Source organism: Periplaneta americana, chromosome 15 (genome assembly GCF_040183065.1).
Source record: "Periplaneta americana isolate PAMFEO1 chromosome 15, P.americana_PAMFEO1_priV1, whole genome shotgun sequence".
Classification (NCBI taxonomy): Eukaryota; Metazoa; Arthropoda; class Insecta; order Blattodea; family Blattidae; genus Periplaneta; species Periplaneta americana.
In genome coordinates, this window is record NC_091131.1 from 16,127,237 (window position 1) to 16,144,530 (window position 17,294).

Below are 17,294 nucleotides of genomic sequence, written 5' to 3' on the forward strand. Positions count from 1 at the left end.
TGTGTGTTACTTGGGTGTTCCAATTTAGATCGCTATCCATAAAAATGCCAAGATTTTTAACTGTTTCACTGTATTTAACAATAATCCCATTCAATGTTATATGTGGTGTAGTACCACTATCAAGAGTACTTCGTAGACGATTATGTCCCATTACGATTGCTTGCGATTTCTCTGGATTTAACCTTAATCCAATTTGTGTGACCACAGTGAAATCGAATTTAAGTCTTCGTTTATTTTATTTACTGCGTCACTAGTCTCGTCAGGGTGGAAATGCAAATAAATTTGCAAGTCGTCAGCATACATATGGTATTTGCAGTGTTTTATCATTTTAGGCACGTCATTAATATAAATCATGAAGAGTAAAGGTCCGAGAACTGATCCTTGTTGAATTCCAGATTTCACGACACACCATCTTGAAGAATAATCGCATGCAATGACACATTGTTGACGTTCGCGAAGGTAGGATTCAAACCAAGTAACAGAACTTTCAGAAAGATTCAGAAGTCTTAATTTACATAATAGAAGGTCCGTGTCAACTGTATCAAATGCCTTACTGAAGTCAAGTAATGTCAGTAATGTTAATTTACGTTCATAAGTTGACATAGTAGCCTAACATTTCATAATACTGTATGACACAGAAGTCAGTTGACGAATGGAAAAAAATACTAATGGTACAACTGAAATAATTATTGTACAAAGTAACGTAATGACGTGTTCCTTCCAAGATGTTCGTAACCTGAATGACCTTTTTCATTTATACTGCATGTTCCCCTTTTTGTACCACTAGAATTATCCATCTTTTGTCTCCATATCAGTTTTCTTGAATTAGTTTCAGTGGAATACGTAAAATGAATACAGTACAGGCCAAATTTTGATCTCCACTACTGATGATCATCGTTGCACTACTTATTTGCGTCAACGTTTAAATATTGCAATTCAAAGCGGAAATGCAATGAGCGTTTTAGGTACTCTTCCAGAGTCCAGACCTTTGGACGAACTCTTTCTCATGTAAAATTTTATTAACTATTCCGTATGTAAATATTTGTATTTTTTATACAGTACATAAATTGAAGTAGGTCATGGTAAGGCAAACAACAATGCTACAGTTATTGTGTGTTTTGCTACGTTTTCACCCCTTCAAATTACAGCATTTACACACAATGCAAGAAGAAGATCCACTCAAGAGGCGAACATATTGCAACTGGATCACATAGGATTTGCGTACTGTTCGATCCTTCCTTCAGCATGTTCTGTTCAGTGACGAATGCTTATTCTTTCTGAATGAGCATACTCATACACAAAATGGACGAAACTGGTCCAAAGAGAACACAAGATGGATGCGTGAATCTAACAACCCTGGTGCTCGAAAAGTTATGGTGTGCTGTAGAATACTATGTGATATTGTTGTGGGACTATATTTCTTTGATGGAAATACAGGGACATCATTTTATTTTTACTAACATTTTTAATATTAACCTGGCTATACCTTTAGAAAACTGGAAACACCGTTCGCTACCCCTTTCCACTACTGGAGTTCGATGATACTGGCGTAAAACACAAACAAATCACTTTATTAGTTATAGGAGGGAAGAAAAGTAGTTCATCCATTTACGTAAACTAGGAAATATCGCGATTTTGAGTTCGATAATTTTCATTACGTTTTTGTTTAATCAAAATGCAGTCCTGTATTAAGAATAAGTGTTTTTACACACGAACTGAGTAATCCATGCGAACGTATTCATTATGCACTGCATATTATACTGTCTACAGCACATTAGCGTACAATATAGAGAATGAAGTTAAATTGAAAAATAATCATAATATGGATATTTAAACACATTTTTCAAAATGGTGGCCGTTCATTTCGATACAGGCTTCAGTTCTTTTGTGTATATTATCGCACTATAGACTATTGCATCTAATTCCAATTACCAGTTTCGTCCTTCGTACTAGTAACTCATGTTGAAATAATTCTGTACCTACTCTATAAAAGAGTAACTTACGTACTGTAAATTCAATCTTCATTTCTGCCCGATCCGAAAAGATAAAATTACTCAGACATGCTATCTACTGTCCGTCCATGTGGTTATGCCGCAGGATCGTAGAAAGGGGGGAAATCACGTGACAGTTAATTACTTAACGAGGCCCTTTTATTTAAGTTAAATTAAACAGTTGTATAATATTACGTAAACGTCCAATTCCTAAGAGAAATTAATGTTTTCAGAAAAGAGCTAAGACAGTCCAGCTTTTACAGAGGAGCGAGCAGAAGCAGGTGGGGGAAATCGGGATGCGACGTAGGCAAACGGACAGTACCTGTGTGAAAATATGATTCAATATTGAAAGCTCTTTCGTCACTGTAAAACGCGAACATATTTCTGGAACGTACTATACTCACTAACTCAGTGCTGTTTACTATATGCGGCCTTGGTTCTGTGTGGAGGACAGTTGGAACTTAATTAGTAGAAGGGGTGGGAGTGAAGTACATTCAAAAACTTAGGTACAATAAAAATTTAAGAATAAACAAAAAAAATACACTTATTAAAAAATACTCGGATTCGAACCACTACATGACCCAATTAAAGGAATGCTTAGCGGAAAATGTACCTCTGCGCCTCAGCACATACACAATTCCCTTTCTTGTCCATTGGAAAGTTATTGCTGCCTCAATCGGAGGTAACCGGAGGTCTCCGACTGAAAGCGTGCAGACAACCGCTCCGGAGACTACCTAGACTAGACGACATTTCGGAAGGCGGTCAGCTACTACATGCGCCGTAGCAGTTCTGGTATGTGACGTCATAAACTTGTACAGTAGAACCAATCAGAATCAGTCTATAACAAGTACTTCCCGAGTTCGTTTGTTCACGTGTGAGTGTTTCAATACATTGAATAAGTAAAACTAACATCTACTGTGTGTGTGTAAGATAAATAAATGGAAGGAGAGACTGTAAAAAGACAAGTATTGCACAGGCAGGCGCGGAAAATAGTGTTTAAGGTGTATAATTATTTTAAAAACGTTGACGAGCAGAACGCTGCCGGACATCTTGATGCTGACTGCAACGTTGCCAACGCGCAAGAAACGAAGCACAGAAGCATGTGGTGTGGGATTGAGAACCGTGCAAAGAATATTGTTAGTGAAGGAAAGAGGGTTTGTTTAGTGTCATGCTTACAGTAATCAACGGCTAAGGTCATTATTGTCTTTTGATAATTTAAATTCTCTCCTGAGCTATTTGTATTGCACGTGCTCGTGAAGTACGATGTGGCAATGTTGTACGCTGCCTTGCTCTCTCTATCTGTCTCTCTCGACGCAAACGCTAGCAGACTACCGCCTTCCGAATTGCCGTCGACTCTAATCATGCGCAGAACTAATGAGACACTGAATACTTACGACGTTGTTCACTGTATATAGTAATAACAACCTAATGATTCGTAAGTTGTTGCTGAGAAGTGAATTGTGAGTTCCTGAGAGAAATTACTCGTTGAGTTAGCAAACATCACATATAAAATATGCCAAGATAAGTTATCAGAGTTAAAATTTCAATGGACATAGTAATAAAAATAAAAACATAATAATAATAATAATAATAATAATAAATAATAATAATAATAAATTAATTTCTAATTTGGGAAATTGCTATTTAACTTCCAAGATGAAGAGAATGTTCCTGATAAAGACAATATATCCAATTGTGACTCAGATGAGAACTGGCTTTCTGAGATATCAGATAGCTCAGAATATGTACCAAGTAGCTATGAAAGTGATAAATACTTCCAAAGAGACGCAAAACCAACAAAAAGTGTCAGACTCTTGCTAGTAAATCAAAACCAGTGAAACAAATTATATCTACTGTAACTCTATCAATAAACAAAGATCTCATATTTGTAATCACAAGGGGTACAATTAACATTATAATTGCAACAAATAAATCTAGTAACAACATATACTTCAGCCCGAAGGACGAGGGAATTTAACATCCAGGTTTGACTCTACGTTTCAAAATACACTGCTAGTCAAAACTTGTTTATGTAATTAATTATTTTCTAAAACAATCATTAATAATACAAATGATGTAATATTACTTGTGTTTTATTTAAAAACTGTTTACAAACAAAAATTAAATTTTCAAATTACTAAGAGCATGAATTGATTTTTGGTAGCTTCCGAACTTCCAAAACCTTTTCTTGTAAAGTTACGAACATGCACTTATCAACCTATGGCTCTCTGCCACAGACTTTTCTTACAATTTCGCGTATAATTTTTAAACATCTGTTTTATGGTGTTCAGTAAAGCATACATTTTTCGCTGTAATGTCGCAGTAAAATAATGTATGTGTCATTGGTGTAAATATTCAACCTAACATTTTATACAGTTCCTTTGCCTAACGATCGCGTACTAATTTACATACTTTGACATTCGACGTACAATTTATTATAGCAATCAGAAGTAATAGTACATCATCATCTCTATTTCACTTAATCCACTTATATGTGCCTTCAACAATTAACTTTCTTTTTTTCTTTAATGTATCACATCACATTATATTGTATATGTTTATTGTATTCAGGACCCTTGTGGTCACTCAAATTCTTTGAGCTGATGTCTATAATTTAGAAAATATATATTTAAAAATTTCTGAAATATCAACGATAAATTCCAATTTGCGGTTTTAGCCATCTTTTGGATCTCGAAATAGCTGTAAAGTCCTACTTGCCTTTCAATCCGGCATTGGAACTAGAATCCGATGTGGCTTAGTGGATAAAACGTCGGCACGGGTTCGGGTCCCGGTGCTGGAGAGAATTTTTTCTTCGTTCTATCCATCTTTCACTACATGGTAACGCAAAATTCCTGCACGGAAATATCATATGTACTTTGGTAGATAATAGTAATGCGCTTAAAAGTGTTGCAGGTGGGATGTGCTGAATAACATGGGTGATCCTTTGTTTCAAGTCTTCTAAAGATGTAGACTCTATCTGAAAAACGTGCTGTTTCACAAATCCTAATAGGAAAAAAAATCAAGGGATGTGAGGTCTGGTGATCGTGCAGGCTATATCTGAGATCCACCTCGTCCAACTCAGTGTACACCCAATATCTCATTTAGTTTCTAGCGAACTGTTAGAGCATAATGCACCTTGATCGTGTTGAAACCATGTTCTTATCCGTTTCTTCACTGGCAAATCATACAGGACCTCATTTGCAATGCTCTCAGACAATTCCCCATATGTGTGTTGGTTTATACAGGGACACGATGATCCACATTAAGAGAAGACTACTCTAACAACATGTCATCGAAATGATCACGTGAACTATTGTTAACATATGTATTTTATATATTTTATCCTTAAGTTGTGTTTTATGTAGTTTTATCAACAGCATCCATAATGTTCATGAATGTTCCAATCCCACAGTTATGCAGACCTATTTAAATGTAACAGGCATTCGCATTTGAAAATGGTACACATGTACTGAAAACGTTAATGCTATAAATGTAATACTAGATAAGGACAGACTGTTTAATTTATTCAATATACTTAAGATTATAACTTGCTTATCGGAAACTTCTTACATAATGAAATTACTAATCGATTTAGTTTAACGTAAAATATATCTTTAAATCGAATTTCAGAATGAAACGAAAGAACAACAAAATCACAACAAAATTCGGTCGTCCTTGAGATCTGCGTGCTCCGATTGTCGCTTCCCTCCAAATATCCGCATCCCTCAGTATATCCCCTGTACCACAGACGGTAGTACCGGGCATCATCGGAGGAGAGCTTTACTCGTAACCTCCGATTCCTCCGCCGGTTGTAGTCGCTCCGCTGAGCAGCACTAATTGTCATACGAGCCACGAAAATGCTAGAGAAAATACTGCAGCTAGATAAGCTGTTACATTATTTCTTCTCAGCAGAAAACTTACCTTCATCGCCCCAGTAAGAGACATAGAAGAACGGATCTTCTGAGCCACTGCTCGGAGGAGGATATAACACTTCTTCTTCTATAGGTTCTGTTATCGTTTGGATGACACACCCCTTCACATTGAGAATAATATCCTGGAATCTGAAGAAGCCACTCTCATCTGGCAACAGTTGCACCGCTTCCTTGGGAAAGAAATCATTCGCTAGAAAAAGGGAAATAAATTAATAAGATGTTTGGTACATACACAAGGAGTTAAAAAAAACATTCAGTATTTTGAGAAGTGGTAGTATTAGGCCTAATAAGAACAAGAAAAATGATATAAACATGCGTCCTAAAATCAATATCATCCAAAATATGGGTACTTGTTGATCAACATCATAGTAGACGCTCAGTATGATTTTCATTAAACAAAAAAGAGCATTCAGTATTCTGAGGAGTGCCAGTACTCGTGAAAATAAGAAAAAGGTCTAGTAAACATGCGTCCTAAAATTAATATCTTTCATGTCCTGGAAGCCTGCCCTTATGGCGAAACATTGCGTATACATAGGCACCATGCAATTAGAACTAAACTGGCCGATGCCCTTAGAAAACTAAAATACACCGTCTATGAAGAAGTCCACGGAACTGCCGACAATGGCAGTAACAGACGAATTGACATAATCGCTATTAGCGAATCCCTGTCTCAGGGTATGATAATTGTATTGTATTGTATTTATTACACTCCATGGTATTCATACATACTTACAGCTAGAATATGGGACAAGTCAAAAAACTTGATACTATTATAAAATCTTAATTTATAGTCACAGTCTAGATGAAATATATACAGATGAGATTTACAATATAGTCTACTAGTACAACACAATATTTTAGTATCAATTTCATGAAGTGTTATTGAATGTCATGAATTCACCTACAGAATAGAAGGCGTGAGAAATTAGGTACTTCTTTAATTTGGCCCTAAATAATTTTATGTTTTGAGTTTCATTTTTTATATCGATAGGGAGGCTATTAAAAATTGTTACTGCCATATAACGTACTCCTTTTTGATAGCACGATAGACTTGCCGATGGAGTATGAAAGTCATTTTTTGACGTGTATTTATGCTATGAACTGTTGAATTAGTTATAAAGTTTTCACGATTACATACGAGGAAGGTTATTAATGAAAAGATATACTGACAAGCCAAGGGCATTATTTGTAGCTTTTTGAAAATAGTCCTACACGATTCCCTAGATTTGGCACCTACTGTTATTCTAATTACTCTTTTTTGTAATAGAAATATACTGTTACTATCTGTGGAATTTCCCCAGAATATTATTCCAAAACTCATTACCGAGTGGAAGTATGCAAAGTATATTGTTTTTAAGGTATTGGTATTTACTATCTTTTGCATAGATGTAATAGCAAAACAAGCCGAATTTAGTTTGGGGGTAATTTCTTTAATATGATTTTTCCAATTTAACACATTATCGATTTTTAAGCCAAGAAATTTGGTTGTTGTTGTTTCTAATAGGGATCTATTATTAATTATTGCGCTAGAAATTTGCGACGTTGAATTTGGACATGATTTAAATTGAATTATGTTAGTTTTGTTACAATTTAATACCAATTTATTGACTGAGAACCAGTCACATCTTTTGAATAGAATTTCCTCTGTTCAAGATTGGAATGTGTTGGAGTTATTGGCTGTAATTACTATATTTGTATCATCTGCAAATAATATGGGCTGACCTACATCTTTTATTAGGGGGGCAAGATCATTTATAAACACTAGAAAAAGTAGGGGACCTAATATTGATCCTTGAGCAATTCCATTATTAATAGTTCCCCATGTCGATACAGATTTCATAGAATCGACCCCACCAGCAGGTTTGAAACGTATGAAGACGTACATGAGGAGAAACGAGCAATCTACGTTCCAACCATCCCGTATTATAAAGATAAATACCAACTTCACGATATCAGTGTTACGGGATTGATGTTTGGAGCAAGAGGAACGATACCTAACTTCTCTTCTCAATTGAAGGGTACACTGGAAAAACGATCAAGGTCCATCAAAAATCGAAATTGAGTTAATAATGCTATCTTATAGTGGAAAAGAAGTACTATCATGTGGTGTAGCTAGTAATAAGAAATCGTCATTCTTACGTCAATTTCTGTTAAATACACACATAACAAAGCATTAAGTGCTTAAACTTTAAAATTAGTTTTTCTCGAAATTTCTAAAATGGACCTTGATCGTTATTCCCGTGTACCCTTCAATTATGTAAGACCCTAGGACTGCACAAATCGTTTCTGAATGAACTGGCCCTCCTCATAATTAGAGAGTCAGTCAAACTTTTACGAAACCACCTATATTGACTCTAATTCAGTGTTCTGAAAAAACTAACGCAACATTATCTCTTTTCTTTCTCTTATTAGCTTTCATTGCTTCTTTACTTGTAACTTTTTTTTATTCTGTAAATTGCCATTGTTTGTTTGTTTGTGTACTTGTTTACTTTTTTCCTACTCTGTTATCTTTCATCATTTATATTGTTTTGTATGCTTTGTCTAATGGCAGCCTCTAATTTGAGGAAGCACAATAAAATAAAATAAAATGAGTAGATACTCTACTTCATTCTAGTGCCGAGGTCTAAAAAGCATGGGGCTCTATCTCCATGCCCCTCAAGTGCCATCATGGCATGTAAAGGGGATACTTCGTCAACAGCATACTTGGGTAATGTTATATCCATTAAAAAAAGAACATTCTGTATTCTGGAAGGAGAGCACTACCTCAATATTAAACGCTTTTTTTAACACCCTGTTTATATATCGTCGTTGAGTTTATGAAACCTCCTATGTGACACTACACAACATAATTTTTCAGGAGGAAGAAAAATTAATTAAAATCAATGGGTCTGCATAAGAATATGAAATAATTCAGTAGAAAACGTTGGTGAATATGATGAACATAAATTACATCATCGAGGATCAGTGTAGGCCTATTGATGTTTAATTAATTTTAGAGGGAAACAGATTACGAAATATAAAGAATACTGTTAGAGTTTGGGATCCGTCTACAAGAGCTTCGCGACACGAGGAGGTTTTACTCACCCGGTTGAGGATTGGCCATTGTCATCTGACACACGGCCATCTCCTACGTGGCGAACCTCAGCCGGAGTGCGATATGTGCCATGTTCCACTTACGGTGGAACACTTTTTATTGCGTTGCAGGAAATATGACCATGCACGGAGGCAATATGGAATTCGGCCGACATTACGTGACGCTGTTGGAAATGATTTTAATTGTGCAAATGCAGTTCTGAGATTTTTATCAAATACAGGTTTGGATAAGGTGATTTAGTTTTTTATTGATCCGTTTTACTCATCCTCCGGACCCTTTACATCCGGAGGTTACATTTGTTGTTTTATATTTGATTTTACATTGTTGACATTTCGGACTTTATACATCCGAATATTTTATAAAATTTTATGGTTTTAAAATATGATTGACAAGTTATCTCTGGTGGCCTTAGTTTTATTGTTTTATTTGTTCGTTTTGAATAGTGTGGTAGAATTGCTCACTTTTATGATTCTGTAGAAATCACCTTATGTATACTGCATTTGTGTGGCTCGTTTTATCGTGACAACGCTTTTTAGTTCTTTTAGCACTCTGATTATTATATTATTTATGTATTTGTTACATTAAGAATTTCAGATAAGGGCGCAAATAGCCATAGTAGCTGACGCGCCCTTCTTAAACCCTACTCTTGAATTAATTAATTTTTTCTTGCTCCTGAAAAATTATGTTCTGTACTGTCACATAGGAGGTTTCATAAAATCAACGGCAATATATTCCTTTCTTTGTGACCAAGATCTATTGCGCTAATCCTGAAGCTAGGCGCATCCCCAAACCCATACTAAGGTTCGCTGCGTACCCAGGTTTCGTACCGTATCTTACAATGTAAGCAGAATTGTAGAAAAAAGGCTCAAGCAAGGACATAAAGCGTTTTCAGACCAGTGTTCACATAGACTAACATTTTTTTCATTAATTTGCAGTTCATTTTTGTTCAGATAAGTCTAGTAACATAGTACAAAATATATATATAAGTTCAATCATAAGACATATCTCTTTGCAAATATTTATTTGCTATTAATGTTTTAGCCTTATTTGGCATCATCAGATATAATAAAATACATGATCTGAAACTTGAGTAAATTGATAAACAAACAGTATAATATACATGATAAATGAATCTTCATGAGTTTTATGTATGAAGCTATATATAAGGTTGTTATAATTGATTTTAATACAATACAAGTTTCAAAGAATTGAAAGTAATTGTATATACATATAACTCATGTTACAGGTATACATACAAGATTAAATAGTGAGCAATTGAATTATGCAAAATATCGGCGGTGTCAAAAACATCAATTAAAAATTTGATTATGAATGAAAATGAAGAGATCGTAGATTTAAAATTTGCGAAAGGTAAAATGTGTTAAAATACAATATAATTAGTGTAATACTATGTTACAAATCTTGTGTTTTATGTTGACAATTAATCATTATCAAGAACATATGCTTGTGATTTCTGCTGTGATGTAGTATGTGTACGCTTGGATTTTGGGCATGAATATTCTATTTGATATTAAATATTTGCAAAGAGATATGTCTTATGATTGAACTTACATATATTTTGTACTATATTTTTCATTCTCTGTATGAGAGGAATATGCCCCTAAAGTTTTGACATCAATTTTAATTACATCCTATATATTTCACGAGTAATGTAAAAATAAAATGTAACTCCTTAAATAATTTATTCTTTTTATAAAAGGATACTTACTTTGCCCAGCAACAACATAATCCAGGGTATCCTTATGCTTTGGGAACTCGGAGGTAAGTTTATAGAGTCCAAGGCTTTCTTCCGTGTTGCAATCTGTCATCCGTATCTCGCAAAAGTTATCTTTCTTTACGAATTCTACATTGTCTGTTTGCTGTGACCCAGAGCTCGCTTCAAAGAAGTATGTTGTTCCATTGGATATCGTCAGAGAGCAATTGGTTAAAGTGTCTTCGAGATCCGGGGCACCTAGGAAGGTACAACTCTGTGCAGACAAGATGACGTTGACGCCATAGACTGAAACAATAAAGGCGCTGTGTTAGACTTCTTGCATGGAGACAAATCAAAGTACTAGGACGTTTCATTTCATCTATCGTATTCAGTAGAATAGATCACATAATCATTATAGCTTTCACATCCTTATATTTATTAATTTGATTTTTTTAAAATTTAACATACATTCAACATTCAAGATTAACTAGCGAGAGACCAATAAATTCAAATGTAGTTACAAAAATGCCAGCAGAATAAAAGTTGGTCTACTTAAGCATAGGCCTATGCAGTGCACGCGTTTATAATGTGTTACTAATCTGATATGATAACCCATTAATAACTTACAAATGGCTTTTAAAGAGCCCGGAGGGTCATTGGCGCCCTCACATAAGCCCGCAATCGGTCCCTGTCCTGAGCAAGATTAATCCAGTCCCTAACATCATATTCTACCTCTCTCAAATTCATTTTAATATTATCCTCCCATCTACATCTCGGCCTCGCCGAAAGTCCTGTTCCCTGCGGTCTTCCAACTAACACTCTATACGCATTTCTGGATTCACCCATATATGTGCTACATCCTCTGCCCATCTCAAACGTCTGAATTTAGTGTTCCTGATTATGGTTATTAATATCTAACTCCTTGTCAACTTCGTCGTGCCTTTCCCACCTAACCTAACCTAACCTAACCTAACCTAACCTAACCTAACCTAACCTAACCTAACCTAACCTAACCTAACCTAACCTAACCTCCTGTACTCCCACAAAGTCTATTCTATACGTAAGTAATTTTTTTACTACTAATGTTACCCCTCCTATTCTATAAAGACTCATGGCATTACAAGTACCAAATTTCATAACATTATTGCTTTGCTTGGTCACGCCAAAGAATCAGTCCCATTCCGAGGCTAATGTTGGGGTCTCGTAACAAGATTTTTTTTACGGTGATGGGTTGTTAGTCCTTCGTCCAACCCCCAAACTGAAGGACCGCCTCTTATCATCTGTAAGCAACTGCTTATTCAATATATTCGCAGCTACTCTCCATATTCATCCTCTTTTACTGCCTCAGTTCCCCGTGAATGGAATTCTCTACCTCAGAAGATTAGGGGCTGCCAGACAATAACCACTTTCAAGAAAAGGCTAAACGATTTCTTACGGGCGCAGTCAAATTGAAGTTATAATTGTGATCGAGTTTAATAATTTAATTTAATTTAGGTATGATTATTATTATTATTATTATTATTATTATTATTATTATTATTATGGGTATAGGGTGTTAGTTGGGAGACAGAGGGAAAAAGACCTTTGGGGAAGCCGAGACGTAGATGGGAGGATATGATGATAGAGGTGGGATATGATGATAGAGACTGGATTAATCTTGCACAGGACAGGGACCGATGGCGGGCTTATGTGAGGGCGGCAATGAACCTTCGGGTTCCTTAAAAGCCATTTGTTAGTAAGTAAGTAAGTACGAGATGAAAAGCATGAGATGAAGCTCCTGGGAAAAGTATGTTACTGATAGGAATGCTTACAATAGGCCTATGTGAGACAATAGTGATATTGTTCATTACAAAATAAGCAGACTTCATCAGTTGCTCTTGTGCTTAGGAAGTGAGAAGATAAGCATTTAATTACGATTCGTACTAGATTAATCAATTATTAATCAATTAGTATCCGTTAAGGGGAGAGGGTGATATAGGCCTAGGCGATAAGTTGAATTTTTCTCCTAGCAAGATAAAGTACAATCATCGCTCTTAAGAAAATCTTGTTCGGGTTCTTGAGAGCACCGACATCTCTGTTTTAGAGAATAAAAATATAAACATTTTAACACAAAAACGATCCTCAAACCACAAAATGGGAAGGCTTGTCCCTTCAATGTAAAGTGTTCATTATGACATGAGATTCCGTTTAGCAACTGTGACTGAACTATAAGACGTTTCTGCCATCTAATGTTTAAATATGCAAATAACAGAACATTTAATTTTTAGAAACTATACCAATGAAAAGAGATCAACAAAAATAAGGAAATAAATATTTATAACATGGAAAAAAAAAAAAAAAACAACAACAGCAGAAAATAAATATTTTTGACATGAACTCAGTTTTTGAGCTCACCTGTATAATTTAGTTTCGGAGACAAGAGGTTCCTTTTTCCTTCGCGCATCAGACTTATATAATATGTAGAAAATGTACTGTTCTCCAACCAGGAGATCAACCGTGAAAGGAATGTGCTTACTATTGTCTCATCTATTGGAACGAAGTAGATAAATAATATTACCGTTATAACGCCAGTTTAAAAACCATGCGCTCTCCTGCATATGTTATTTCCTGTATGAAGAGATTAAAAGACCAGGAGATTAACTGTGATCTAATTTTGTAACTAGGATAGTGTCAATATGTCTGTATCAATGTTATGGTTTGTGCTGTGAGAGCTAGCCAATAGAGATAAGAGTACCCACGTGTGTGACCTTATGACATCTTATGACATCAACATTCATTCACAGCATTACCCTCCTTCGTCTCATCTGGCGGAGACTTTCTCGTGGTTGGAGCACAGTACATAATAGTTATTGTGGGTCCCTATCACCACGGCATGGCGCGTCCTCAGGTTGCGGATAGAGAAGACGGACTCCAGATATGGAAGATAGCTACGAATATATTGAATAAGCAGTCGTGGACAGCCGATAAGGGATAGTCCTCTAGCTTGGGAGGTTGGGCGAAGGGCTAACAACCCATCACCGTAAAAAAAAAAAAAAAAAAAAAAAAACATTGTTACGAATCCATACAATAAGCCTCGGAATGGGACTGATTCTCTGGCACGACCACAGCAAAGACCTTCAGGGAGGCCGAGACGTAAAGCGAGGATAATATTAAAATGGATTTCAGGGAGGTGGGATGTGATAATAGATACTGGATTAATCTTGCACAGGATAGGGACCGATAGCGAGCTTATTTGAGGGCGGCAATGAACCTGCGGTTTCCTTAAAAGCCATTTGTAAGTAAATAGAAAAGAGAATTTTAGTAATTTCATTTTATTTTACGTCTGTTTCCCTTAAAATCTTATGCTCGTTTCTCGATTTGATGTACGATATCGATGGTATCGTGCCAGAAGTGCGTATCAACAAAACTGCAGCTTTACATTTGGGATATTTAAATATAAAATATTGTGACAGCTGCAACGGGGTTTGAACACGCGTCCGACAGGGCGCGCGGCAGACGAAACGCTGGTACGGTGAGCATCTGCATGCTGAAGGGCAGAGGGGGTGTATTACGTCAACGCGACGAAGGAGAGGCTAAGTCGGCCGTCTCTGGGCGGGTTGCGCGCGCATCTGCCTCCTGGGGCATGGCCACTCGTGGTGAAAGAGGGGAGCAGCAGCGTGCGAGATGATTCGAGAATGGACACACGCGTCGAAATATCGAGAACTATCCAGAACTCGTACTTTCTCGCAACGATAGTTTAGCTATAAAAGAAGAAACGCGAGCGAACTTGAGCAGTTTCAGTTGATTAGTCAGTCAGTGAGTAAGCCAGAGTTCGACTCGAGTGTGCGTCCGCAACTGTGTCAGCATCCGAAGGCCTGAGTTCGAGTGCAGTGGACCGCAGTTGGAGGGACCTGAGTTCGAGTATAGTGGACTGTCTCTGAAGGTCTGTGGGTCGAGATACTGTGAACTCGAGTGACTGAGCTAGAAGAACTGTGAACTGAGAACTGACAGTTCTGATGTGTAAATAGTGCTTTGTGAATATTAGTTAATATTAACAGTTCATTCTTGTTAACAGTCCAAGTAAATTGTCATTGTCGTCTGTGGAGTGCACTAACGAATACTGTGTTGCTGTGCGGAGAGCAAATCCCATTGTTGACGGGAGTGAAGTTAAATTGTAGATAGTGAAGAGTTATTGTTGTGACATTAAATTACATTGTTGTTGAGTAGTAAATAAAATTCACAATATTTTTTCTTATCATTGTCTACATAACAGTGTACTGTCTTTGTTTCTTCCTCATGCCCATTTTAATTCTTAAACGTTTGTTTTCAGACATAAATAGCTTTCATTAAGGTATTTCAATAACGCTGCTTTTATTGATACGCCCTTCTGATATGATATTCTCGATATGATTCAGATAATTACGTGGAAGTTAGAATTATAAACGATGGCATGTTAATAGGCCTGATAATAATAATAATAATAATAATAATAATAATAATAATAATAATAATAATAATAAATATCACATAAAGAAAACATTATAACCATTCATACAATTGAGTCGCATGTGATAAAATTTGAGAGGAACTTGTCGTAGTATTTCTACACCAAATCGCCGTGAAATATTGATTTCGATGAATGTATGGCTTATCGTGAACTTGCAACTAACCCTACCGATGTTGAAAGTCCGAGAGAACTCTGAATTGATGAATTTTTAAATCAGGAACCGATGTCGCATAATTATCGAAAAAGAGATTGATGACAATGATGATGTTGTTGATAAGAGGTGATAGTACAGGCACTTCATTTTATTTTTGCTAATATTTCTAATATTAACCTGGCTATACCTTTGGATTAACGGTTGAAAACAGAAAATACCGTTCGCTACCCCTTCCACGAACGGAGTTCGATGATAGTGACGTAAAATACAAACAAATCACTTTACTAGGTATAGGAGGGAAGAAAAGTAGTTCATCCATTTACGTAAACTACACAATGTCGCAAGTTTGAGTTTGATAATTTTCATTAGGTTTTTGTTTAATCAAAATACAGTACAGTATTAACAATAAGTGTTTTTACTCACGAACTGAGTTACCCATACGGACGTATTCATTATGTAGTGTATATTATACTGTCTACAGCACATTAGCGTACAATATAGAGAATGAAGTCAAATTAAAAAATAATCATAATATGGATATTTAAACACATTTTTTTTAAATGGTGGCCGTTCGTTTCGATACAGGCTTCAGTTTTTTTGTGCATATTATCGCACTATAGACTATTGCATCGAATTCCAATTACCAGTTTCGTCCTTCGTACTAGTAACTCATGTTGAAATAATTCTGTACCTACCCTAAGTACTGTACATTCAATCTTCACATCTGCCCGACCCGAAAATATAAAATTACTCAGACATGCTATCTACTGTCCGTCCAAGTGGTTATGCCGCAGGATTGTAGAAAGGGAGGAAATCACGTGACAGTTAATTACTTAACGAGACCCTTTTATTTAAGTTATATTAAACAGCTGTATAATATTACAACAGAAATTAATGTTTTCGGGAAAAGAGCCAAGACAGCCCAGCCACAAGCTTTACAGCGGGGCGAGTAAAAATAGGTGGGGGAAATCGGGATGCGACGTAGGCAAACGGACGACAGTACCTGTGCGAAAATATGATTCAATATTGAAAGCTCTTTCGTCACTGGAAAATGCGAACATATTTCTGAAACGTACTATACTCACTAACTCAGTACTATATGCGACCTTGGTTCTGTGTGGAGGACAGTTGGAAGTTCATTAGTAGAAGGGATGGGAGTGAAGTACATACAAAAACTCAGGTAAATGAAAATTGAAGTAAAAATAAAATGATGTCCCTGTAGTTCTGGTGGTAGGCCTATTGATAGTGGACTGCAAATGGCACACAAAGCGGAAGGAGAAAACCGTTTAATCCACCACAAATCTCACAGCGTCACTGTTCCGTGTGTGCACTATTTCACAGACTCCACTTGAAATGTGTTGCACCTACCATACTGGAAACTGACGGCTGCAAATATCGCTGCGAAGAGCAAGCGGCTGACGGAGCACTCGAGAGTCATGGCGAAGTATCCAATGGAGCCGCCACCGACTGCGCGAGCTTTTATAACGTGATGGTGTCACGTCGCGATTCCTAGAAGTATCTTATCTGGCTATCTGCGTCCGTTGACGAACCTGTTTACGTCAAGTAATTACTCTTCTGTTCGGGTTTAGCTGACAGGCACTAAGTTCTAGATTTTAGAAAGATTAAGACGAATCAGATATGTTAGCTTAAAAGAGCTAGACCTACAGTGCAGCCATTAAGCGGGCGTGTATGATAAAATTGCTTCAATTTTGTTTTGTCAACGAAAGTGCTACTACTCTGTAATTTTGAAGTACAAGTCTCCAGGTATTGATCAAATTCCAGCAGAATTAATACAAGAGGCTGGAAGCGTATTATCTAGCGAAATTTATAAACTTGTACTTGCAATTTGGGAAAAGGAAATTATACCAGAACAATGGAAGGAGTCCATAATCGTACCTATTTTTAAGAAGGGGGACAAGACTA

The 17,294-nt window shown here is 36.3% G+C and overlaps 1 protein-coding gene across 1 annotated transcript in view; it reads right to left on the reverse strand.

The window, feature by feature from the left end:
- The window catches only part of LOC138714680 (uncharacterized), a 54,948-nt gene extending 38,070 nt beyond the window's left edge, over positions 1-16,878 (reverse strand). Inside the window, exons 1-3 of the mRNA XM_069846742.1 lie at positions 16,740-16,878; positions 10,747-11,037; positions 5,913-6,113 (exon numbers count right to left, since the gene is read on the reverse strand). Of these exons, the coding sequence (XP_069702843.1) occupies positions 5,913-6,113; positions 10,747-11,037; positions 16,740-16,809 (562 nt within the window). The 5' untranslated portion in view covers positions 16,810-16,878. The remainder of the gene's footprint in view (positions 1-5,912; positions 6,114-10,746; positions 11,038-16,739) is intronic.
- Between the last annotated feature and the right edge of the window lie 416 nt (positions 16,879-17,294).